This window comes from Apis laboriosa, unplaced genomic scaffold (assembly GCF_014066325.1).
Source record: "Apis laboriosa isolate Shangri-la unplaced genomic scaffold, ASM1406632v1 scaffold302_cov145, whole genome shotgun sequence".
Taxonomy (NCBI): Eukaryota; Metazoa; Arthropoda; class Insecta; order Hymenoptera; family Apidae; genus Apis; species Apis laboriosa.
In genome coordinates, this window is record NW_025222746.1 from 210,794 (window position 1) to 237,137 (window position 26,344).

At 25.1% G+C, this 26,344-nt stretch overlaps 1 protein-coding gene across 1 annotated transcript; it reads left to right on the top strand.

Annotated features, from left to right (window-relative positions):
- The first annotated feature begins 14,331 nt into the window (after nucleotides 1-14,331).
- On the top strand, nucleotides 14,332-26,072 carry LOC122714411 (uncharacterized protein DDB_G0271670-like). Its single transcript, XM_043935725.1, has 3 exons — nucleotides 14,332-14,520; nucleotides 14,616-14,923; nucleotides 23,230-26,072. The coding sequence occupies exons 2-3, from the start codon at nucleotides 14,872-14,874 to the stop codon at nucleotides 24,744-24,746; spliced, it is 1,569 nt and encodes a 522-aa protein (XP_043791660.1). The 5' UTR covers nucleotides 14,332-14,520; nucleotides 14,616-14,871; the 3' UTR covers nucleotides 24,747-26,072.
- Nucleotides 26,073-26,344: the final 272 nt, after the last annotated feature.

Here is a 26,344-nt window from a genome sequence, read left to right on the forward strand (position 1 = left end):
TATTGATAATAAAATAAGAAGCTTCAATATAAAAAAGAAAAAAAAATGAGACTTTAGATTACATACAATAGGAGAAGATTGCAAAAAAGTTACTTGTCGACATTGACTTGCTGAAATACAAAAGACAGGGGTGCAACGGACAAGGCCGAACAATTATGCAGAGAGAAGTACATACCTACAGGTAGAAAATCAACCTGTTCTCGGAATCAGAGGGTATCGGTTACAATGTGAACAATGACTGTGCTGACCAACAGCCGTATTTGGGGTATCGGTGTCACTGTACACAATTCCTTTACTACCTGGGTCATCGAACCGTTGTTCGACTATACCGGCATTATCTCGAGAAATCCAAAGACACCTGGATATTCGGTGACTGACAAAAGTTTCCGAAACATCGAAACGAAAGTTTTCTTCTCCCATCTGATGATTTTTGATATTCATTCCCGATGCAGTTCGTGTTTTGTGTGATTGACGAATCAACTCTATGAGATAAATATATCACGCGACATAGCGAAGAAACAAACGACAGATCGCAAAGCCGAACAACATCGATCAGTGAAAGATTCTTGGCAGGTGAGGGGTCGGTTTCTTTCCTTATGGCCTCGCATAAATCAGACCTGCACTAAGGAACTCGTTAAAGCTCTCACACCACCCGCGCGCTTAGCATTCGTAAATTTTTCCCCATGAACAATACGGTCTTGATGCGACCAGGCCCATAAAGGGTCGACTCTTGTCGAGCTTTGTAACCGATACTCTAAAACCTATCCGCATTTTTTCCTTGCACCTGTCCAATACGATCCCGCTGTTCGTTCCGACCAAGTCTCTGAACTGTAAGAAGCCAGGTATTAAAACTACGAACTACAGGCACTGTAATAAATGTTGAATTTGTGAATTGTGGCTCTTGCTTATTTATAAATATTGAGAAAAATTTTGTAGTTGTAAAAATTTTGTAACATTTAAGAAAATAGGCTTTTGGATAATATGATAATAATACTAGTTTACATTGTTTTAAAAATGAATGAAATGATACAAATTAAAAAATGCATTTTATACATTCCTCAACCAAATGAAAATCAATAAAATTAAATTTATTAATTATTTTTACAACCTCTTTATAATTTGATGAATTATTAATAAAAATTAAAATATAAAATTGAACAAAAAAATATTAATTAGTTTAGAAATACCAAAATATACATTTTGAATTAGATTTTCTTATTTAATATTTTCATTTTTAATATGAGTCATTTTTAATATGAAACAAGTTTAAATTTTTTTTAAAAATAAATATTAAAATAGATTTATATAATGATATGCTTATCATCTATCTTCCCTGTTGCATGGAGGTATTCGATGTCTATTTTGTATGATTGTTCTTGTTGCAATTATTTCCTATTATTAGAATTAATATTATGACATATATATATATATCATATAATCAACATTAATGCTCATGTAATCAACTCAAATTTTATAATTTAAAACGTTACGTTGCTTTTTATAATGAAAATATATAATAATTATTTAATTATCGTGATTCTATAATTGAAATGATTCTATAGTTCGAGAGAAAGCGGACCAAAATTGAATCATATTACAAAAATATTTTCACTGATGATTACTTGAAATGAAACGATATGTCATATATGGAAATGATGGAAAGATATATTATATATCTCTAATAACTATACTAGTGTAAAAAAGGAGAAAAGGCAAAATATAAAATCAGAACTATGATGGAGAACAAGTTTTTCGGGTATATGAATGCGATGATGCTGTACGATCGATAAAGAAAAGTGTGGACGACAGGATGAAGAGCAGCAGGATGGACGACGACGACGAAGGGCATACTGGAAGAGGGTAGAGAAATAAAGGCAATGAATGATGCCGTGTGGCAGGTGCACCGTAGAACGCTTAACGAGTGGTCCGCTCCCAGACTCCATACACCTGTAACTCTGGGACCGGACGATTCGAAACGAGATTCTTCTCTCATCCTATTTTGTGCACCTTGTCCTTCATAATTTTTCGTTTTCATAGTTCGTATCTCGAGTCTCGATAAAATATTGATATACTTATTCGTCAAATTTTTCTCAAAATAGTAGTAAATCGGAGAAATAAATAAAATTTGTTCGATCATCTATATCTATAGGTAAGAAAACGTGCGATATTTCAAGGATCGTAAGTCAGGAAGCTGCAGCCCTCGAGCTTTGGAACGTGAGAAATAAGCGATGCCTCATACGCGCAAAATGAAATACGATCGCGGCACGGCTGTGCTCGGAGAAAAACCGCTTAATGCTCCTCGGGCTACTCCCCATCACCCCACCCCCTCAAGCACACGTGTATCACGAAGTATGCAGTCATCGTCTCGCTTCTTTTGCCTCTCTCTTTCTTTCAACGTCTTCCTCCCTACCTCTCTCTCTCGTACTATGGCTCACTCATCCCATTCTCGATCGATCCACCTGTTGAGCTCCATCGAGAAACTTTGCGTTCCTTCGCTGCCGGCGCCGCTACGACACACATTTTTCGCCTTCTATCTCGACATCGATACCAATCCTCATGCGAATCGTGGTTAAACTCGACCGCGAAATTCCAAGTTTTGAAACCCTCTTATCTTCTTTTTCGTGCCTACTTAAGTACTTTTATATCTCTGTAAGAATAGAGTGGCATAAGCATTATTATTATCGGAATAAGCAATTACTCTGAATTCAAAATGAATCATGTTTTATATGAAACTTATTTATTGAAACTTATAAGAATGTTTATATATATTTGTATCTGCTAATGTATCGATAGGTATCAATAGATATCAGATCATCAGATATCAGATCTATTAATTTAAGAGAAAAATCTTGAATAATAAGATAAATACTTTAATAATAAAATAAAATTAATTAAAAAAAAAAAGTCTTGAATATAATGTAAAATTAATAAAAAGTTGATAATATTTAATTAAAAATTATTATTAAATATTTAGATAATTTTTTTATATAATAAATTATATAAATTATATAAATTATATAAATTATATAAATTAATAATATATTAATATATATATTAAAAATTACTTAAAATTACTTTCTAATTAATCAATATATTTATAAATTTTATTTCTTCATTAATTATTTGAACAGTTTGTTTAATAACTAGTTCAAATAATCAACTTTTTATTGTATTAATATTGTTATATTTTTTTTTTTGATCACATATATTTTTTATTATTGAAATTATTGTTTCTAAATTACAAAAATAATATGAATATAATAATAATAAAATAATAATAAAAAATATGGAAGATTCATTATCAATATACTATTTAATTTCTCATCTTTTTATGCTTATACAATTTTTCGGATATTCGAATAAAGTCTTTGTATCTTTTTTTGTTAACATTTTTAGTAAAAAAGAATTGAAGATATATAAATTCGAGGATCATTTACAAAGTTAAGAAATAATTCAACTATGAACAGATATATCTATATATTTCATCAGCTGGAAGAATTTGTCAGATTTTATAAATATATCTCAAGTCAATTAATGTTCTTCGAGTAAATGCTATATCATAAATTTAATGCTATATCATAAATCTGCTATATCATAAAAACGCATGAATATTAAAGAATATAATTAATAAATAATAAAGAATATAATATATAGTTGTCTCTCAATATAACTATATCGCAATCAAATCTACGAAATTTATACATAGTAAATTTTACATGTTATATGTGTGTATATAAATGTGTATATGTGTATATATATATATATATATATATATATACATATTACATTTCTTATTATATTCTTATTATATTAATTTTATATATTACATTTCTTATTATATTAATTTTAAATAATTTAAAAAAATTCTTCATTAAAAGTTTTTTAAAAATTTTTTACACTTTGCTAATATAAATATTGCAAAAAATTGCAGAAATATTGAATTTTAATGAACAAAATCGATACATCGTTTGAGTTATATTATTTAAATGGATCTCTAAATTAAATGAAATAAAAAAAATAAATAAAATGAATAAATGAATAATGAAATGAAATATGAAAATAAAGAAATATCTATTGCTTTTATTATATATATATTTTATACAAATATATAAGTATATATATGTATAAAGATACATATAATATAATATATATAATATATATAATATCTGTAAAGATACATATAATATAAAATATAAATACATGTGATTTATTTGAATATTTAGACACAAATTATTTTTCAATCTTAAATTTCTCTTATCTTAAATTATTTATTATTTTAAAAAATTTTTAAATATCATGAAATTTCTGTTTTTATTTTGAAGAAACATAATTTGATGATAGCAAATGATATTTTGTTAACAATATTAAAAACATATAAAAGTTAATTTTATCTTATTTTAATTAGAATCATATATTTATGATAGTGTTAATCACATCTTGCCATTCCTCGGAAAAAATCTTATTAATTTTTAATTTAAATTCTATATTTCTTTCTCTTCAATATATAAAATTCCATTTATCTCAAAATCAGAAAACGAAAATAACAAAACAAAAAAAAAATTGATTTGCGTATAAAATAATAGAAGTCGAATCAAGTCAAGTTCAATTAAGACGAATGATCTATGGAATAAAGACTCATTCTTATTGATAACGACAGGTGCAAAAAGTCATATGATCCCCGCAAAATAATTCGGCTAGAGCTATCGATGACACGTGCGGTGTTCCTTGCTGAGTCCATAACCACAACTTGCAGAATGACCAAAATGACCACCACCTGCCTATTCTTCAATCATCGATTACGATCACGCATAAAATCCTATATCAAACTTTGATTTCGATAGAAACGCATATGAAAGAGATAACCATACAAAAAAAATTTGATTGAATCGATCAATGATGCGCTATCTTATCTTTTACAATTATTTTTCGTAATTTCATAAGTATTAGAAAATATAATTATTAATATTCATTTATAATTATTTACATTAATTATTTAAATACGTTATGAACAATATTATTAAAAATGAAACAAATTGTAAAATGTATTTTAAAATTTTAAAATATTATATAATAAACAATATTTTTCAGTTAATATATTTACTTTTAAGCGATTTAATCGTTAATTTATTTTTCATTTTTATGCTTGAATATTTTTGTTTTATAAATATAATATAATTATGATTAAAATATTTTAGATCATTAATATTTAAGTCAAACTCGCAAAATAGCTAGCTATTATAACATAAAGTAATTTTTTTTATTTTTTTTAAGAATATTAGGATTTGATTGTTATCATTTTTTTCGTTATTTATATATTTATAGTGATAAAAATTGTGTTTAAACATGTAACATTTCTAATTGATTTTTTATGATGATATGATAATATATAAATTTAAATAAAAAAAAAATCTTTTAATAATATTTATGTCTATTATATATTTATTATATTATATATTTTTCTTAAATTGAAATTGATTTTGTCTTTTAATTTAAATAATAAAATAAATTTTTTAAAGTTTGAAAATCTGAATTAAATAATCAAAATTACGAAAAATCATAAATTGCAGAAAAAAGTTAAAGAAAATAGAATGAAACATAAGAATAAAAAATATATTCCTATATATAATCCCGCATATTGAAAATATTTATAAAATATTGAATACATAACTTATTTATCTATCTCTCAAATTTGAACAATTCTTAGACTTATAAATCAATCAACGAATTATTAAAATTTTCGAGAGGCAATATTTAAGATTTAAGATTATTTTTAAAATTAATTGGAATTATCTACGTTCGAAAAAATGAGTCAAATCTTCAATCTTGAAAAACTTTGAATTCAAAAAGAGCAAACAAAAAGAACAAATATACAAATATATACTTTGAAACTCGTACGTGTTGATTATTCGTTATTAAATGCATTCTTGATTTAAATCGAGCAACGATATGGATTCGCCACAAGCGTAAAACGTGACTATCTATTGAGGGAATCAAAGAAGAAAAGCGAAACAAGACAAGCTTGTGAAACAGAGTGCATTGTGACGGCACAGAAACAAGCGTGAGCAAACGAACGAGTGAGCGAGCGAGTGAGAGAGAGAGAGAGAGAGAGAGAGAGAGAGAGAGAGAGAAAGGGAAGAGCAAGGACATATGGCAAAGCTTTAATAATTGAAGTTGACACAGGCGCAGATGCGAGCGCAGCCGCACGGTCCGCCCATCAAATATTTAGAGATTATAAAGTACGCACATGTTACTGTGACGTTCCCTGCGTTTTCTAATAAACGCTTGTCCACGCATGTACATAAGCGGAACGAGTAATTGCAAAAGTCGTATAAATAAAATGTCGCCGAATTAGCCTCGTAAGCGAGGATTGAAAAGGAGCAAAGGAATAAGATTTGTTAGCACTCGGCTTGATAGTAAAGAGGCAGGGCCAACGGCAGGTGCGTGTGCCACTATTTACGACAGTGGGGATACTGACAAATCGCAATGCCCTGGGAAAAGAGAAGACCCTTGCCAAACTTGCCCAACAGGTTACTACCGCGTACACGCATATGAAACGCTACCGATCGTTCCCAAGGACTGTACCATATCCACATCTTCCAATTCTTCAAAATGATATTCTCATTTTAATTCGCAATACGTTCAGCTCATATTCTTGTTACGAAAACAGAAGGAAAAAGATTTTACTGATTGGAAAATACAAACAAAAAGAAAAATCAGCCATGCTGCTGTTTCTAATTAGAAATGATAAAAAATGAGGAAAAATCGATTTTTTTTTTAAATATTTATTGATTAGAACAAATTTATAAATTTAATTTCTTTCCAAACTTTAAATGGATTTTGTTTAAGATTTGAATAATGAAAAATATATATATATATAATATCTATATGAAAGAAAAATACAATTACGAAATTATACATTATTAAAAATATCAAAATCTATCAGAACGGTTTTAATATATCAAATATCGATATTATAAACATCGATGTATTGTCATCATTTCGACAAGGCCTGTGGCAAATGATAAAACTCGGGCGAACACATTCATCGTGCGGGAGCAGTTATCGGTGCCCTTGAGGATTTTCTTGGCCTTTTTCGTCACATCTGGTCGACACACCATCCTGACAAATCGAATGGGCTATTGCCTGGTCGCCTTTCCTCTTTAATGCCCTTAACACACCTCTATCTGCGCATATGCTACGCAGATACCGTACCGTATGAACATGTTCGCACTAATTCCTCGATTCTCTCCCTAAGCCTCGAACCAAATTGTAAATTATATACGAAAGGTAAAAATTAATGTTTTCTAATATTTTTTTAATTTCCCTCATATAATATTCAAAATAATTTACGATTTCCCGTTCCTATATAAGAGAAATTTAAAAAATTAATACGAGTTTTTATTATAAAATTAGTAGCATTATTTTTGTGTTAATTAACGAAAAGATCATGTAGAAAATTGATTTGTAATATAATATGATAATATAATATGATAATATAATTACATTAAAATGAATAAGTTAAGTCATTAAATAAAAATTATAGTAATTATTTTCTAACAAATACTGAGACTTACAAGTTGGAAATCATTGACCACCATAAATTAAATATGATTGATATAAAATTGAGTTGATTCTTAAATTCGTAAAACTCGAAAGTTTGAGAATCCAAGATATTTTATTTTCTTTTTCTTCTAATATATTACATATATTAAATTATATATAGTAAATAGATATTTACATGCAAATATTTTATCAAAAATTAAAATCTTAATTTCTATTTTCAAAATTCTTCAAATTTCTAAGTTTTTGTTTTATATAATTATTAGTAACAACAAATTCCTTTTTAATATCTTTTTGCAAAAGATTAAACTTTTATGTTTTATTATGTAAATTGTTATATAAATTAATATTTATCTGAATTTTTTCGAATTACAAAAAAATTTCAAAACTCAAGAATTCAAAACATGTTTACTTTCAAATGATTTCGAGCTTTCAAATGACCAATTTTTAGTACAAGTATTTCAAATACACTACATAAGTACATCTAATTATATCGATAAAATGATTAATTTTTTTATGCTACAATTCATCCAAAATTGTCTGTATTTAGTCAAGTTTTAAGACCAAAATCAAATAATCAAATTTATCAATTAATGAAATCATCGCAATGCAGATTGATGATTGCTTGTTCAAATTTTTTCAAAATTGTGATTATTAGTAATTATAATATCTTTCGTTATTATATTTTATCATAAGTATTGATCGTGCTGATCAATATATAGGGTGTCTTTCATTATTCATGGTACAATCGATAGAGAATGAATTCTTTATGAAAAAGAAGAAATATGTAATATTTTTTTTTTGAGATTTCGCTTTCTATTTAATAAAATTTAAAAAATTTTTTAATATAAATTGACTAATCTCTAATTATGAAAAAAAATTGTGAATGAATTATTCAAAAAATATAATATTCTTTCTATTTAAAAATCAGTTTTCAAAAAAATTGAATTTGAAAATTTATCGATTTTTTGACTGTATATGTTCTATTATACTATTCTATATTATGATATACCTCAAAAACTATTGAGATATATAAAATTATATTTTATATTTTTTTATATTTAATTATATTTTATATATTTTCTAAAAACAAAGATTTAAATAATAAAATTTTATTCTATATTTTTTACTTTTTTTCATATATAAATCATTCGTATTTAATTTGATGTTAGCTAATTTTATTTTTATCTAAAAAATTTTCAAACTTGATTTACGTAAAAATGAATGCTCAAATGAAATTTTTTTTTTTCATGAATCATCTTTTTGTCTAATTGTATTACAAATAATAGAATATCCTGTATATCTATCTATACGATGAAATGTCATTAGTAAGAATAAATCACGGTATCATCACAAGAAATTGGACATAGAAAAGAAGGAAATCGAATTGCGATTGACTTGCATAATTCGATCACTGCATCGCTTTGTTCATTCCTTTCTATGCAATGAAATAAAGATTAAACTACAGTTCATATAAGTAATGAACATAAATTTATATGATAGTAGGCTTATCTTGGACGATCGTGAAGATAATCTGATGATTCATGAATTTTTTTAGATTTGTAAATGCTAAACAATTGACGGAAACTGTGACTTTTTTTATCCTTATTATGGACAAATATGTATATGCGATGAATACGTAATATAAAGAAAAATAATCTAATAATAATATAATTTTTCAAAAACTAAAAAATAAAATTATATCAAATCAATTGAAAAATCATTAATTTTATAAAAAAGATGAATTTATATTATCTCATTATTTAGAAAGTATAGATCTTTTTTCTTCCATGAATATAAAAATTTTACATTAAATTTTTTATTTATTGTAACAAAATATATAATACTTATGTAATCAGAATGATGAGACATAAATAAATAAAATAAAAAATAAAAAATATTTTTGACAAATGTATAAAATAAATATAAATATAATTTTTACATAGCATAAAAAAAATACTTAAGAACTGTTTGCCAACAGAATCTTAAATTTAACAAAAACAATTATATGTATTTACTTTCACAAAAAATAAGTACATAATATTTATGTAATAAGCCATAAATATGTCGATAATATAATAACTTTGACAATATCATAGCATAGAATATGTATAATTATTTATTTATTTGACAGATTGAATCACAAGAAACAGAACACTTAAACATTCCTATAATATTGTTGTTCTACAAAAAATTTCTTAAAACAATGATACATATCTGAATAGTCACAAAGTGATGGAAAAGAATTTTTTTTTCAAATTGTTAAAATTTATACATAATTGTAATTTATACAAAATTTCAAGATTATTATTTTATTCTTTTTATGTTAATGAATGTTATAATGTTAAATCAAAGTTTATTATATTATATATTATATATTTATTATTATATTACATTATTATCTAATATATTATTATTATTATAATAGATTTAGAAATTTAGTTTTTATAAATGAAAGTATCTAGCGAATCATAAAAATATTTGAACATTATCTAATAAGAAAATTCACTTAATCCGAAAATTCTAATTAATTTTGAATGAAAATTTGTATATAAAATAATTTTAATTAATAATTTGTAAAATATAATAAATTATACATGAAACAATTTTTTCAAAATTTCTTTAAAATTGTATCTTTCCATGTTTTAAATTTAATTGTCTGGAAATTTTTTTACAATAAAATGATAGAGCATTAAATTATAAAATGAATTTTATAATATAAATTGCACGCAATATTATAAAGTTATATTTAAAAAACGAAAAATATAATAAAATTTTAAGCGTTAATTTCATTTCTTTTAAATGATATTTTAGTAAAAAAAAATTGTTTCATATATAATCTATTATATTTTTCGCACTTAAAAAGTTTCATTAAAAATAAAAAATTTTAATATTTAAAAAATAAAAAAGTATTCAAATATTTTTGAGCCACTGTATATTTATTTACATATTGTATAAGATGCTATATAATATGTCAGAGGTTTATGCAGGTCCAGATATATCTATATACAAAAATTTATCTGTAAAGTTTCACAAAGATTAATTTGTTTAAAATCTTTTTCTAGTATTTACTAGTTTCTTATCTGATTGATGATCATGATATTGCGTATCAATACGCAAGGAGGAGAAGAACAAGTAAATATTTATTAAGTCAAAATTTGATCTAAAAATAATAATAATAAATAGTAATAAATAGTAATAAATAGTAATAAATAGTAATAATAATAAATAGTAATAAAATTATCAATCATTTTTTTATTTCTATGCTGTTGCATTAAAATAATAAAATGATTTTATTTATTGAATTTATTTATTTTTATTGAATCTATTTAGATAAAAAGTATTTCACTATTACGTGGCTTAATTATTCCTATATTGCTTATTATCTATAAGCATATATATGATTATTTATATTATCTATAAGCATATAATTATGATTATATATATTTTTGATATAAATTATTTCAAATTAAATAATCTGATTGAAGTTCAATATAAATTCAAGGTTAAAATTCAATATATTTATATTATTCTATAATTTATATATAGTATAAGTTATATAGATTATATAGATAAAATATAATATATTAAGTTTCACATGATACAAAAATATTTGCCTTAAAAACGCGGCAAAGAATATATCTATGATCAAAAAATTTAATATAAAAAATTAATAACATTTAGATTAATAGAAAATATGAAAAATTTTGAAAAATTTTATAAAAAATAATTTAGAAATCATTAAAAATTAAAATCATTATTTATAATTTTGATATTTTCTTAATTTAAATTTTTAATAATAAAATTAATAATTGAAGTATCTATTTAAATTCTTCCAAATTGCATTTTGATATCATTTTTTTTAATTTAGTAAAAATTTATTTAATGTTTCATTTTCAATCTTATCTTTTATTTTCCTCAATTTTTATTTACTTAAAAAATTTATCTCTTATTTATATAAAAAATTATTGCTATTAGCTATTATTATAGAAATAATATAATAAAATATAATAAAATATAATAAAATAAAATAATTATTGAAACAAAAATGAAGGCTTTGTTTTTTACGAAAATAACTAATTTTTTTTACTTTTAAAATTCAAATATATTAAAGTACACGTAAAAAAGAAGAAACTTTTTTCTATATATAGATAATATTAAGAATTTATATAAAATTGTAATAATATTAAGAATTTATATAAAAATATAAATAAATGATCAATTAATCTCATAAATAAATAATTCAAAATAAATAAATAACAACTAAATCATTTTTTAAAATCATTCAATTATTAAATATTAATTTATTATTTAAATTTATTATTTAAATATTTAATTATTTCTGCATCATAATTTCATAGATAGAGAAATTGATATTTAAGAGATACAAAATCTAAAAAAAGATTTAAACAAAAAAATCTAGAGAGATTAAAATTATAACTAAAGAAAACCAGATTTTTAGGTATTTAATTATCAGGGACAAATCTAATATTCGATGTTATTCTATATTTATTATATTTATTATATTATTATATTATTATATTATAAGTATTTTTGATTTTTTTTGGCAATCACTACAAAAATATTATATTATTTTTTTCTCTTTATGATATTTATAATAGAAATTTTTTAGAAAAATTTTTTAAAAATACAAATAATGATAAATTCATATGAAAATATACATATGGCATGATAATTTTTTGTTCATTTAAATCAAAAAAAAGAAATTCAATATAAGATCTATATCATGTTGAGATAGACAAAATTTTTTCTTATAATTTTTGCTTTTTAAATAAATTAAAAAATAAAATAATATAAATAATGTAAGTTGATATAAATTAACACAAAATAATATAAATTAAAACAAATTTATAAATTGAAATATATATTTAATATTTTTAAACCAAGATCTATGAATTGTCCATATAAATATGCTCATATATTCCGCGCACTTTCATATTGAACTAAACAACTGTCGATCAACAGTAGTAAGTCACTTAGTGACAAGGTCTCGGTCAGTGAATTGTTTACTTATTGTTAGAATTTCGATAAAGATCACTGATTTTATATACGTTAGATAAAAATTTTTTTTTTCTTACAAATATTTTAAATTTTTAAATCTGGAATAAAGAAACGTTGATAAATAAAATAAAAAAATTGAAAAATAGATTTTTAAATAATTAAAATAAATCAATATATGAGTTGAAATAATGAGTTGAAATAATGAAGCTTTCATAATTATGAATATTAAATTTTATGATTTTAAATAAAAAATTTTCCCAAATGTTTCTTAATAATTTATTTATAAATACAAATAAAGAAAAATTATATTACTTACTTCTTCAACAAGATTCAAAATATATATATTATTTATACAAAATAGAAAAACAATTTGTCATATTCTCAATATTTCTTCTTACAGTATAATATATTATATAGTACAATAAAGTTATGAACGATCATCATATTTTGTTTAAAAAAATTTTTTGAAATATCGATATCAAAACGATCGATTTGGCATGGAATGACTTTTATACATAGATATCCAATGCTAATACTATATATACTAATTATAAGTATTTGAATCATCTTTAAATATCGTTGTGCTGCTTTTAAACGTATATTTACTTACAAATCAATCTAGAAATATTTTTTAACACTCTATGAATAAAAAGCTAATCTATTAGACCTACAATAAAAATTTTAAAAATAAAGTAAAAAACAAGCAAACAAGCAAAAAACAAAGACAAAACGGTAATGTCTTTAAAAGCTTGCAAAAATAATAATACCCAGATAGATAGATAGCTAAATATATAGATTATCTTAAAATAAAATAAGTAAACTAATATATTCCCGCTAAACATTTAACGAAAATTCTCACTCATAAACTGTAATAGACAAAACGGAAAGTAAGTTTGCGTTTCTTTCGTATGCAGAGGACTGCAACATCAACATTACGATCCACTGCGGGTGGTTGACTCAAAATCGAGTCGACGATGTTCAGACGTTTACGCAGTAACAGAGGTTCGAGTAAAAGAGAAGGAAGGAATCGAGCGAGTGCAAAAAAAAAAGCATGGTAAGACGAGAAAGGAAGAAAGAGCGAGAACGGAGGTGAGGCATGGCAAAGAGAGGAATGAAGTGGAATGGAGAGGAAAGGAGAAGCGGGAGAGAAAGATGGACGGCATGGCACGACGCAGCGCACGGAGAAACCGAGTCAAACTCTCGGCCGGCTGGCGCCGTTCTGTCGGCCCCCGCTGCCTCTTGCCACTGCCACCAACAATACGCGCCGTATACCTCTTCCCCGTTGTTTCGCCTGCCATCGTCACCAACGTCAGCACCAATGCCAGTACTTGTAATACCAACACACCAATATTGTGACGTCACCATTTCTATCACCAACCATCATCACTATGTTGACAATAATTTTATTTGTGTAGAGTACTTTTTATAAAGAAATGCTCGACCTCGTTCAATCGCAAACTAAATACACGTGTTTAAAACTCATCTGTGTTGTGTGATCTGGTCAAGTTTCCAAGCGCGACGAGACGAAGCTTACTCGACTTTCGGGCGCCTTCGCGCAGCGGTATTGGTGCTAAAACCGATATACATGATACATTCTTGAACAGACCGAAGTGATGCGGAGGCTGAAAAAGAAACGTTCAACGTGTTTGTAGTAGTGATCGTATCCGTAGAATCGACGGCATCGATACTGATGGTAATGTTAATAGTACTGGTCATAGTAGTGGTGGTAAGATAACAGAGTAGTGGTGGCAGTAATAGTGTAGTGGTAGTGGCGGTGGTAACGTTAGAGGCAGCAAAGTCACAGCGGGCAGGCAGACCAGTTGGGACTTGGGACTATCGCACGCGTGTGCGATGAAAAAGCACGAGGCGAATCAGTACCTTCTCGACCGTGCTCGTGTCAGGATGTGCTTCGTTGATTTTTGGATTCGAATTAACTTCGTATGTGAATAAATTTTCGCGTAATGTGTTGCGAATAGTAATCGTGATCCTGATTTTTTATTCGTGATTTTACATTTTTCGTTTGTTCCTCATAGGGGTGCAACGAAATTCAAACACGGACTATAAAAAGTGTCAAAAAGAAAGGAAGCTAGAATAATAGAAGGGAAACCTAAGAAACAACAGAAGAAATTGAAGCAACAAAGAAGTCGCGAAACGTGTAATACATTGCCGGTATGACTGACCGCTATACGTGTTCGTAAGATCTATCTCATGAAAAGTAATGTATGAACGGAGAGTGTGGTGATCAAGACAAAGAAGATTGTGCTTTCATGCTTTCAATCATCGATCGATATGGCCCATCACATAATTGAATCAGTATCCGAATTGTCGGCTTTAATGAAAGGTAAATATTTCTATAAAGGTATATATAATTTAATAGTTTCATCGAAATTAAAAATATTTCCGGTAATCGATACGGGTATCGAATTGAATCATCGAATTGAATCAAATCTTTTGAAATAACATTTATATCTTAATATTTCGATTTTAATAGACAAAATATTTCTATTTCTATTCTATTCGATTAATTCCTTTTAAATATTTATGAGAAAGTTTAAACGATATCTAGTTGAAAAGAAATTATTCTAATTTCATTATTTCTATTTCGCTTCAACATTTATCATCTATCAGTTACAAATAATTACCGCGAAAAGAATCATAAAGGTTAGCAATATAAATGTCTTCATTCGGTCGATTGATAATGTGCATCTGGTGGGAGTTGCGAACAATGATAATTATCGTTATGAACGGCGCCAGTCGACTCTGAGTAGATCGACTGCTTCAGCAGCACCAAATGTCATGCATCTGCGAAATAGACTTGACAAAGAAGAAAGATAAAATAGACTGGTTGCTCTCCTCCGGAGCAGGGAGACACATGGAGAGAGATCTGTGGAGAACGGTAAGATGGTGGAAGGGAGAAGTGATAGAAAAGGAGAATCCGAAAGAGAGATAGGGCATAGCGGCGCCAGCGTGGGTTGGCGCACACAACTAGCAGTTGAAATGACTTGCACGAACGATTTTTTGACCAAACTCGAAACTTATCATATTATTTTACTACGTTATTTTACATATTATTTTATGTTATAAATTTCTTTAAATTTTTTTTTCTTGCTCATAATAATGAATTATTACTGAGACATAACAAAAAAAAAATATTTTAAGACTATTCGACTAACATTTTCGATCTCTAATATCAGCATTACAAAAAGTATGACTGATGAGTAATAATTTTGCAATAATGTTAAAAATTCGAATGTTCTTTCATTTGACAATTTATCATTTGAAAAAAAATTCGATCAAGTTTGAAATCTTGTTTATTATTTAAGTTGAATTAAACGAATTGACTACTTTTTTTTCAATGTAAATATGCTATTTATTTCGATAAATTTGAATAAAACTTAAGACGAAGTCGATGATCGAATGAAATTTACAAATAAGTTAATTGAAATAAAAAATTTTTAAAAATATCATATAAACTTTTGTCTTCTTTTCTTACTAAAAATTTTCTTTTATTAATAAAATGAAATGTAAACTAACAGAATTCTGAGATTGAGATGACGAATTCCAAGAATATGATTACTAGTTAAATCAGATTTAATCTTGTCGAAAACTGTTGAGTGTAATCGATATTCTATTATACATAGTACAGGTACACACAGGTAAAAAGACAAGGACGAGCAACAAGGGAGAGTTGACTACTATGGTAAACGTCGAACTTTCCACCCACCTGTGCGCAAACCTTGCACCTGCTATCTGAACCGGACCTCTTCCGTCCTCTGACTTGTTTCATATAGTCCCTGTGTCATCGCAACCACCGATTTTTCCTTGCTTGTCGCTTACTACTTTCTCTATTCTTTCTAATAGATTTCTTTTTTTCTCTTCTTTTTTTCTTTTATTTTCTTTTAGTTTCTTCCGTTTCTTTCGGATTTTTAGAGTATTTTAAATTTAGAGTTATTGATTGATTGTATCATATATAAAATTAAATCACTTATAGGCAACATTATAGATTTTGAATTATTATAATTGATTTCAAATCGAAACAAATTTAAAAGTTGATATGCAAAAATATTGGTTTATTTAAATTATGGATAATGTAATTTTTTTTATTAGAAAAAGACAGATAATAAAATATTATAATATTAATAATATTAATAATAATAAAATAAAATATTCAATTTCTATCTCATCTGATGCAAAATTAATTATATTAATTAAATTAATTATAATTGTTTATAACTTAATAAACAAGTTTCAATTAATATTTTTGCATAGAAAATTTTATGTTTGATATCTAAAATATCGTTCTCTAATATATGCTTATAAAAATATTTTCAATCAAAATAAATTATTTCTTATTTTGCAAAAAATAAAAGAAGAATGAATTGCAAAAGAGCAAAAGTAAAATGGTATTAATAGGAATCCGATATTAATGATTAAGATAGATTTGATTTAAACATGCAACTGATTCAGAATTCAGAATAAATTGAATATTAGAACAAATGGAATAAAATATTTCGATTCGATTCGAAAAATCGTTGTCAATCAAATTTTCGATATATATTAAATAAAAAAATTATAACAAAATAATAAAAATTATAATATCAAGACTCATTGACTTAAAAAGTTTTGTTATATAGGTCATAAGTAGATACAAGTGAACAAAAAAAAATTGTCAATTTTATATGTAAAAATAAATCGAAAAAGAAATAATATTTTTTCGTTTATTTTATTTTTAAGCTAAATAAGTTTGAAAATTTGACAAATATATCTAAATAAATTTGATTAATTTCTTAATTGAAACGGTTAGTTATTTTATATGTAAATAATTAAAAAATATAGAATTTATTATTAATTTGAAAAATAATTCATCAAAATTGAAAGTTAATAGAATACACAAATCATTATTTTTTTACTGTATGTATATTCGTTTCTTAAAAATGAAAATTTAAATAATAAAATTTCATTTTTTATTTACGTGTAAAATAATTTTCTCTTATTGGTAGTTCATACATATCCAGTTAGAAATTACAAATTGTTATTTTTTTTTAAATTTGAATTATTAAAAAATAAAATATAAAATGAAAAAGTTATATTTTTCTTTTTTGATTTTTTTATATACAGAATCATTCTCTGTTTGCTTATGCCACCTGTTTTAAAACATCTGGGATACTTTGTATATATTTTTTGATTCTATAGATATAGTGATAATATTAATACTCGGCAGCGCCAGTCTTGTTAGAACATAAATTGACCTTAATGTTATTCTCACGCAGCTATTTGATCATTTTTCTCTTTCTTTCTTTTTCTCTCTATCTATATATATAATATATTCATATATTTGTACGATATTTTATTTATAATCTCTGCAAAAGTTGGCGGCAGTTCCTTCTTCGATTTATTTTAAAAGAGATGCAGAAAGATTACACTCTATTATTTTTAGTCTATTAAGTCGAAACTACAAAGAAAGAAAAAAATTATTTCTATGGATTCTATGGAATGAACATTAATGAATTTTGAAATATGATATCGATTATAAGATTCAGAATCATTCAAAGTAATCGCTCTATCTATGATTTTGTTTTTGTTTCTAATTTTAATTTTAATTTCATCCAAATTCTTATTTAGATTGCAAATCTTGACGATGATCATTTCAACTTTATTATTTCTCACATATATGATTTACATGTCAATTTTCACTTTATTATTTCTATTAAAAATCAAAAAAGAAAAATTAGAAAAAAAGAAATGATTGAAAGAAAAAAAAAGAGATTTAAATATTGATAAAAATGAAAGCAAGAAACTGAGAAAATATATATATACGTACCAATCACATGGCCATCTATTTGTACGTTCCTAACGAAAATGATCGAAGATATCCATTCTGCGGTCAACCATATGTCTTCGCGCGAATTTACACATTCATCCAGATGTTATTTTCATCTGTTTGAACAATTGTCGAATAATATAATAAAGATGTATGATATAGTATAGTATCGCAATATTCGCAATATTCGCAATATTCGCAATATTCGTAATTTAAAGATATGTATTTGTCGCACATTAAATATTTCTTTCACCATTATCTGGAATTGATAGTCGTTTTTCTTTTATCGAGTTCTCGACAATTTATTTTTTTAAAACGAAGTTTGTATAAATATTTTCATTGTAGGAAGTTTCCAGATTCACGATTTTATTGAAATTCTAATATTCAATATTTGATATTTGTATTTGATATTTGTAAGAATCCGAATTCTAACCTTCTATTTTGCATCGTTTCTTCCCCGATTGTGTAAATATATGTATATAAAATTGGAATGAAAAAAATCAAAATAGTGATTATTTTCTAACAAAAAAAAATTTGCCTCTAATTTTTAAAATTTAGTATATAGAAAAAAGATTTTATAAAATTATTGAGCTTTTAATTTTTTAATTTCTTTTAAATCATATTTTTAAATATGTTTTTTAATTTTTATTTCTATCATTATTATTTTATTCTATTATCTAATTAATTCTATTATTTAATATCATCTAATTAAATTTTATTTTATTACATTAATTATATCTTAGTTTATATATTTATTAAAATTTATATTCATAATACAAATAAAGAAAATTAAGAATTCTTTTTATTCTTAAGTGATAATTTTCTTAATCTACTCCAAATTTTTTATTATTTTTATATAGTGAACAATAATAAATAATTGCAAATAATTGCATAATAAACAAAAATATAAAAAACCAATAAATGTAATATATAATTTTTAGGTTTAAGACTCCTATTTTTCTCTTTTTCTTCTTTCCTTTTCTTTCTCTTTTTCCTTCCCTTTTTCTTTCTTCTATGCACAAGTTTCAGCGGGAAACAAACAATATCTTTTCCATTTACAATACGAATTTTTGTAAATACGCATTGAGCTGATTTGTCAAAGAGGCAGATGCTTGATACAAATACAGAGAGAAGCAGCCTTATCATAACTACGATAAGCTGTTTCGAAGTGTGAATCGCACTGTCACCAGGTGCGTGCAAGTCGTTATTCGACACGTTATAACGTTATAACGTGAAGCGTTATCCTCGGAATCATTGATCTCAGTGGCGCTTTTACACCCTAAAATATTTATTAATTTGTTTTAATGCACAATAGCTCATATTATGGATAAAATATGATTTTCATATGGATGAATGACCAAAATTGATATTATTTAAAAATTTATATAAATATAATTGTTTTCGGATATTTTATTATATATATTAATTGTTTTCAATTTGTTTGTCATTTTTAGTTAATAATCTTTTATTAATTATTTAATTGCAAACATTAATTACTTGATACATTATTTAATATAATTACATTTTTATTTTTGGTTGGCATTCGTGGAATATTGTTTAAAGATTAAGTTTAAAGAAAATTAAAATTAATATGAAAGTTATATTTGAATTGAAGTTTGCATTAATCGAAGCAAGATGAAGATAGAATGAAAAAATTTTATCTTGTTTATAACAAATAATATAAAATATAGCAATAAATAAGCTTCAACTAACATTTTTATATATAAATACATATTATATATAAATACTTTGCATAGAAATATTTTTAATATAATCTTTTCGTTTAATTCAAAGATAATGCCGCTAATTTTTTTATATTTTATATAAAAAATATTTAAATTTATTTGAATATTGAATATTAAAAAGTAATTAAAAAAAGATCGGGAACATTATAGCTATTTATTATATAGATATAAAATATTTTATTATTAAAATTCGATGTTTTTTCAATTCTTGTAATTATTAATTTGTTACATGATTAAAACGAAAATAAAACATAATCGTATAAACGTAATAATCAATAGAAAATAAAAATTATACGAGTCAAGATATAAAATAGAATTTAGGATTAAGTAAAGTATTAAATTTATATAGATATAGAAACTTTTTGATTTCTTCCTTTTGATTGTTTTTATCTTTCAATAATATTGAATTAGAAATTTATAAATTCAAAAGTTATATTAGCAAATATTAGTTTTTATCTTAATATTTTATTACTTTGTGCTATTAAATATTCTATATCAAATTCATTTTTTTCTTTTTTCAATTATTCATTTTTTCGTTTTTTTTCTACATCAATTTAATTAAATCAATACTTACTAATTATATGTAAGTATTATTTATTTGATATATGTTTTCTTTATTGCCTTTATTAGATTTAATTTTTGAATTTAACTTAAATTATGGAATTTATATTATTTATATTTATGAAATTATATTTATGTTTATATTTATTAATGTAAATTATTTTTAAATACGAGTTTCATTTTTTAAATTATATTTAAATTTTAGTTTAGTTTAAATTAGAAAAAGAATTTATGTGACTCAGATTAAATTTATGTTTAGTCTAATTTAGTTAAATTTTATTAAATTTACAATCAATTTCAGTTAAGTTAAATTTAAGTTAAATCTGTATTTCTGTACAATTAAACTATGAACAGAAATATAGAGATCAAAAAGTAGAGCACGAATACTAAATTTTATAGACTCATAAATTTTGAATTAGTATATTTCTAAATTTAAAATTGAATTTCTAAATTTAAATTCTTTGATTTTGTTCGTTGAAAAATAATATATACATAAGTAATACATATATAAAGTAATATTATATACGTAAAAAAAAAAATTAAAAATTATTTATGCTTTAAATGAAATTTGATTTCGATTTTTTATATAAATAATGATTAGATAAATGATAGATTTATATCATAGAGATTTATATGTATAAGTACACATATAAATATAAATATAAATATAAATTATGTAAATATAAATAACATAATATAGAAAATGAAGCAAAAAGTAGATAAAAATGTAGATAAAAATGATAGAAAAGAAGAATTTATTTATATAATGTAAAAAAAAAATAAAAAAGTTTATGCAAATTATAATCTTTAAATAATCTTATAATCTTATGAACACTAGATAGTATATGAATAATATATCAGTATATTCGGATAATGTATACATTTAACATGGAAGAAATGTAAAATAAAATATGATTGGAAATATGAAATGAAATAATATCAATCCAAAAATAAAAAATAATATTATTTTGATAATGCATCAAGATGCATTAAGAATGATGCATATTTATATTCTCATATGATTATATTTTATTTTTATATATTCTGTATACTTCTACATATTTTAGGCGATTTTTAAAAATCCTATTCTATATTTTGAAATTCAAAAATATTCAATTGTATTCAAAAATAGAATAGATAACAAATCAAATAAAAAACAATATTAGAAAAATTATTATAAAAACAATTATGAGAAAATGATGAAAATATAAGAAGAAAGTGATATGAATTAAACAATAATCTATAATATTTAAAGATATATTATTTATACTTCAAAAAAATATGTTAAATAATTATAATTAATTTGAAATGTAAAAAACTGTTAAATTGTTTTAAGTTTTTTATAGATGTATATGACAAATAAAATTAAAAAATTATAATTTCAACTATTTATTAAATTCATTAGTCAAACAAAAATTTGCATATAAAATATCGTGTTTCATGACTTTTTATATTCAATGAAAAATATTATTATAAGTAAATAAACGATAAATAAATATTATCATCATTATAATATCTTTTTTTTTTATAATTTGTTATTTTGCAAGTATTGGATTGAAATCGAGTTAAAGTTTAATTTAAAATTTTCCTCTTTTTTTTCAAACCGGAATTTTAGTTAATTTTTTATAATTTATTAGATATTATGTAATGTAAATAAATAAGTGTTGTGCTACTTGATGCGAGTTGATGCAGATTCAATAAAATATAAATGTTTTTATTATGTATTTAAATGTATTTATAAATGGATTTATTTATTATTATTTTATGTTATCTTATATTTCAAATTTGAATAATTTATCTAACGACGAAATAGATACTTTCTTTTATTCAATTCAATAACTATTATTTATTGTGTAAATATATTATATTTCTTTAGTGTTTAATGTTAAGTCAAAGCAATAATTTTATAAACAATTTTTTTTAATCTCTTTAAAGTAAAAATATATCTTCTTTTACAGCAGAGTCTAATCGGTGTAGAATGATGGGCTAACACAAATTTCAATTCTTTAATAGATAGGAAATTTAATTTTGACGCTTTTCTGCTTTTATTATCAAATCGAATTATATAAAAAATTATAATTGTAATGTATACACTATTTTTTGTAATTAATATAATTCTTATAATATATAATATAATAAATCTTATAATTTATAATAAATAATATTTTTTTCTATTATATTAACATATGTTTTAATCAACATATGTAAGTAAAACAGATTCGATACAGATTTTACATGTGAATCAAATATCATACACGAATATGATAGAATAAAATGCCAAGCATCACATATGATATGCTAGACGTGGCAGAAACAAACATCGCATATGGGACATGTGGAACACTGAAAATGCTAATAATACTTTTAATATTATTAAGCCAAAAGAAATTCCGATAATAATCTATTAATATTTGTGACCTTTTAAAATTTTCTAATTCTCTTCAGTTGAATGATCCTTATTAATTAGAATACTATAATTTGATTGTATAATTTAAAGTTCGTATTTATTTTCTATTTCAGTCAGTGCGACTAATTCCGAAAGGGATGCTGGTTTCTGTAGCGGTGGCGACGAGGACGATATATCCGACCTACACTCACCAAGCTCCTCGGAAGATAGTCTAGAGGTGCAAATAACGCCGATATCATTGAAAAACAAAAGAAAATTGGCCGAGCCTCGAAAAATTCATGAGCCGAACTTAGCACCACTGAAGAAACGAAAATTCCAACGAATCGAGGAAGATACCATACCGAGCGAGGAATCGGCTAGAATTTTAAGATCACCGAGCCCGTTTCGACCATGGAGTTGCACCAACAAGAGCATGGATTCAAAACTTTCTTTATCTATTTCAGCTGCGGAAAGGTCAAATCAATCGTGCGTTTTCAACTTATTATCGAACGCATCGTCATCGTCTCCCATTGTTTCAAATCGAATCAACCATCACCATCATCATCGTCACCGTCTCCATCATCATCATCATCATCATCATCATCAACATCATTGTCACAACAACGACGATAAGAAGAATAACGTTCGAAAAGACAATCTAGATCAGGGGCACATTTCAGAAGATAGCGTCGCGTGTGAGATAAATATAAAAGGAAATGATGATTTTCAAAAACAACAGGAGTTGAAATGCCAAGAGAATTTATCTGCCAGATTACGACAGTCGACGCAAACGCGTGCCATACGTGCTGAGAAGCGCGAGTTCCTCCGTCAAAAATCCGATAACACGACGATCTCGTCTGCAAGTTCCACGGCTATATCGGAAACAATATTGTCATCGTCTACAATATTATCTCCGATTACGCATCTCAGATTACAAGAAGAACCTTTGTCACTTGTATTGAGAGGCGATGTGGCTGCCAGGGTACCGCCGCATCCAGCGGTAAACGGTACTTATGAGAAATCCTGTTCATATTCTATAAAATGTACAAACGTTTCGTCTTCGTCCTCATCGTCTTCTCTCTCTTCCTCGTCCTCATCAGCAGCATCTACAACATCATCTTCATCCTCCACTTCCTCATCATCCTCCACTTCCTCATCATCCTCCTCTTCCTCTCTTTTGTCTTCCCATCCTCAGCAAGATCATCGGTTGTCGAGTAATGATAATTCTTGCTCGACAACGGTAATCACATCCACGACGATAACAACAACAGCAACCACACTGACAACGACGATGACGAACGTTCATAACGGTCAAACGAGGCAACACACGGTGCCGAGTCAACAGAGGAACTACAAAAATATGACGCGGGAAAGGAGAATAGAAGCAAATGCTAGAGAACGGACGAGAGTGCATACCATAAGCGCTGCATTCGATACGCTGAGACGCGCTATTCCCGCTTATTCGCACAATCAGAAGTTATCGAAGTTGTCCGTATTAAGGATCGCGTGTAGTTATATCATGACCCTTGGTAAAATTGTCGATATCCCCGAAGGCGAGACAGCGAACAGTGCTTCGTTAGGAGCTTGCGTGGACCTCGTCTCTAGAACCATTCAAACAGAGGGAAAAATTAGAAAGAGAAAAGAAGACTGAATCGCATAAGTACATAAGTATAGTTAGGCTTAATTCTAACAATACTATAGTCTAATGCGATACAATGTATATATAAACATTTAATCAATTATCATTTAATCTGTAAATCATTGAAAATTGAATTGATAAATAGTCCAACTAAATGTTGTTCAACAAATGTTAAATATTTTTCCGATCGTCTCTTTAAAATTTTGATGCTGAATAAAAGAATATCTACATATGTATGATGTCTTTGATGAAAAGTATAAAAAATAAAAGGGAGTTGACAAGATACGATGTATCCAACTCGCAAATTGAATCAACTAATAATTTATATTATTATTAATAATTAATTTTCAGTTTCAGATAAAAAAGTTTTCATTTTACTCGTTCGAATTGTAAATTAGAAAATATATTATTATGTAATATAAACGTCTCTTAGAAAAAAATATCGCGATATTGAATCATCAATTGAGCAAGATATATTAAAAAAATGCATAAGAATCTGAACTGATTCCGCAATATTGAAAATGTAATTTTCCACATTTCTTCGACAAAACATGACAAAGCATATGTATGTACGCATAATATGGTTGTCGATCAAAGATATCAGTTATTATGCGATTAAATGTACAATTCGAACGCGTAATCGTAATATTTTATATCGTTAAGTTATTTTGAGTCTATTTATACTCATATTTACCTTTATCAAAATTCGAATAACAGAAATAAAATTTTTGATAAATTTTATTGATGAAGATAATATTTCATATCCTCTTTGTGTTCTTGAGAGTTACAACAAGAATTTGGCGATTCACCAATAAAAATGCAACAATATGCTGCATTCTCGATTAAATTGATCAATGAAATTCATTTAATCTTTTTAATTCTTTTATCTTTCTGCCTTACGTTCTCACAAAAAAGAAATTTAATTTTAATATATCTATGAAAAAATTCTATTCATTATCATTAATATTTTATGATTGTTTCTGATGAAAATAAAAATTTGATTAGATATTGAATAGATCGAATAAATAAAATTCGAATAATTCAATTATAAATTCGAATAGAAAGAAACGAATTAAAAATATACGTCAACGTTCGATTATCGTATACATACTTCCAACAGAAAAAGGAATCACGCGTACACCTGCTAAGAAACAGAAGCAGGTGCATCTTAGTATCGCTTCATTTTTGGAGATTACTCGAGACAAATAATAATCACCTGCTCCTTGTGTCATATATAGCATAAGAAAAAATTCATGAACAACAAAATCGGTAATAAAAAAAAATTTTGTTTTAATTCTGATATTTTTTCTTTTCTCGGATAAAAAAATTTTAGATGATCAGAAAATTATATATTGATAATGATTAATTATCAAATTAAATAATAGATTAATTTTATTAATTTCATTAATATTATTTTTTTTATTCATAATTTTTAATAATAAATAAAAATTGTCTTTCAGAGTAATATTTAAGATAATTTGATTAAAAATTTGAAGATAACAAAATTTTTAAGATACTACAAATAGTTTAAAAATTATTTTTATTGATTTTATAAATATTTATTTAATAATTTATTGAATAATATAATTTCATTTTTTATATATTATAAT

Excerpts from the sequence above, each read along its gene's own strand:
- LOC122714411 (XM_043935725.1), top strand. The coding sequence starts at position 14,872 with ATGGCCCATCACATAATTGAATCAGTATCCGAATTGTCGGCTTTAATG. Across the intron at positions 14,924-23,229 it reads ATTGTCGGCTTTAATGAAAG|TCAGTGCGACTAATTCCGAA; the intron begins GTAAATATTTCT and ends TTTCTATTTCAG.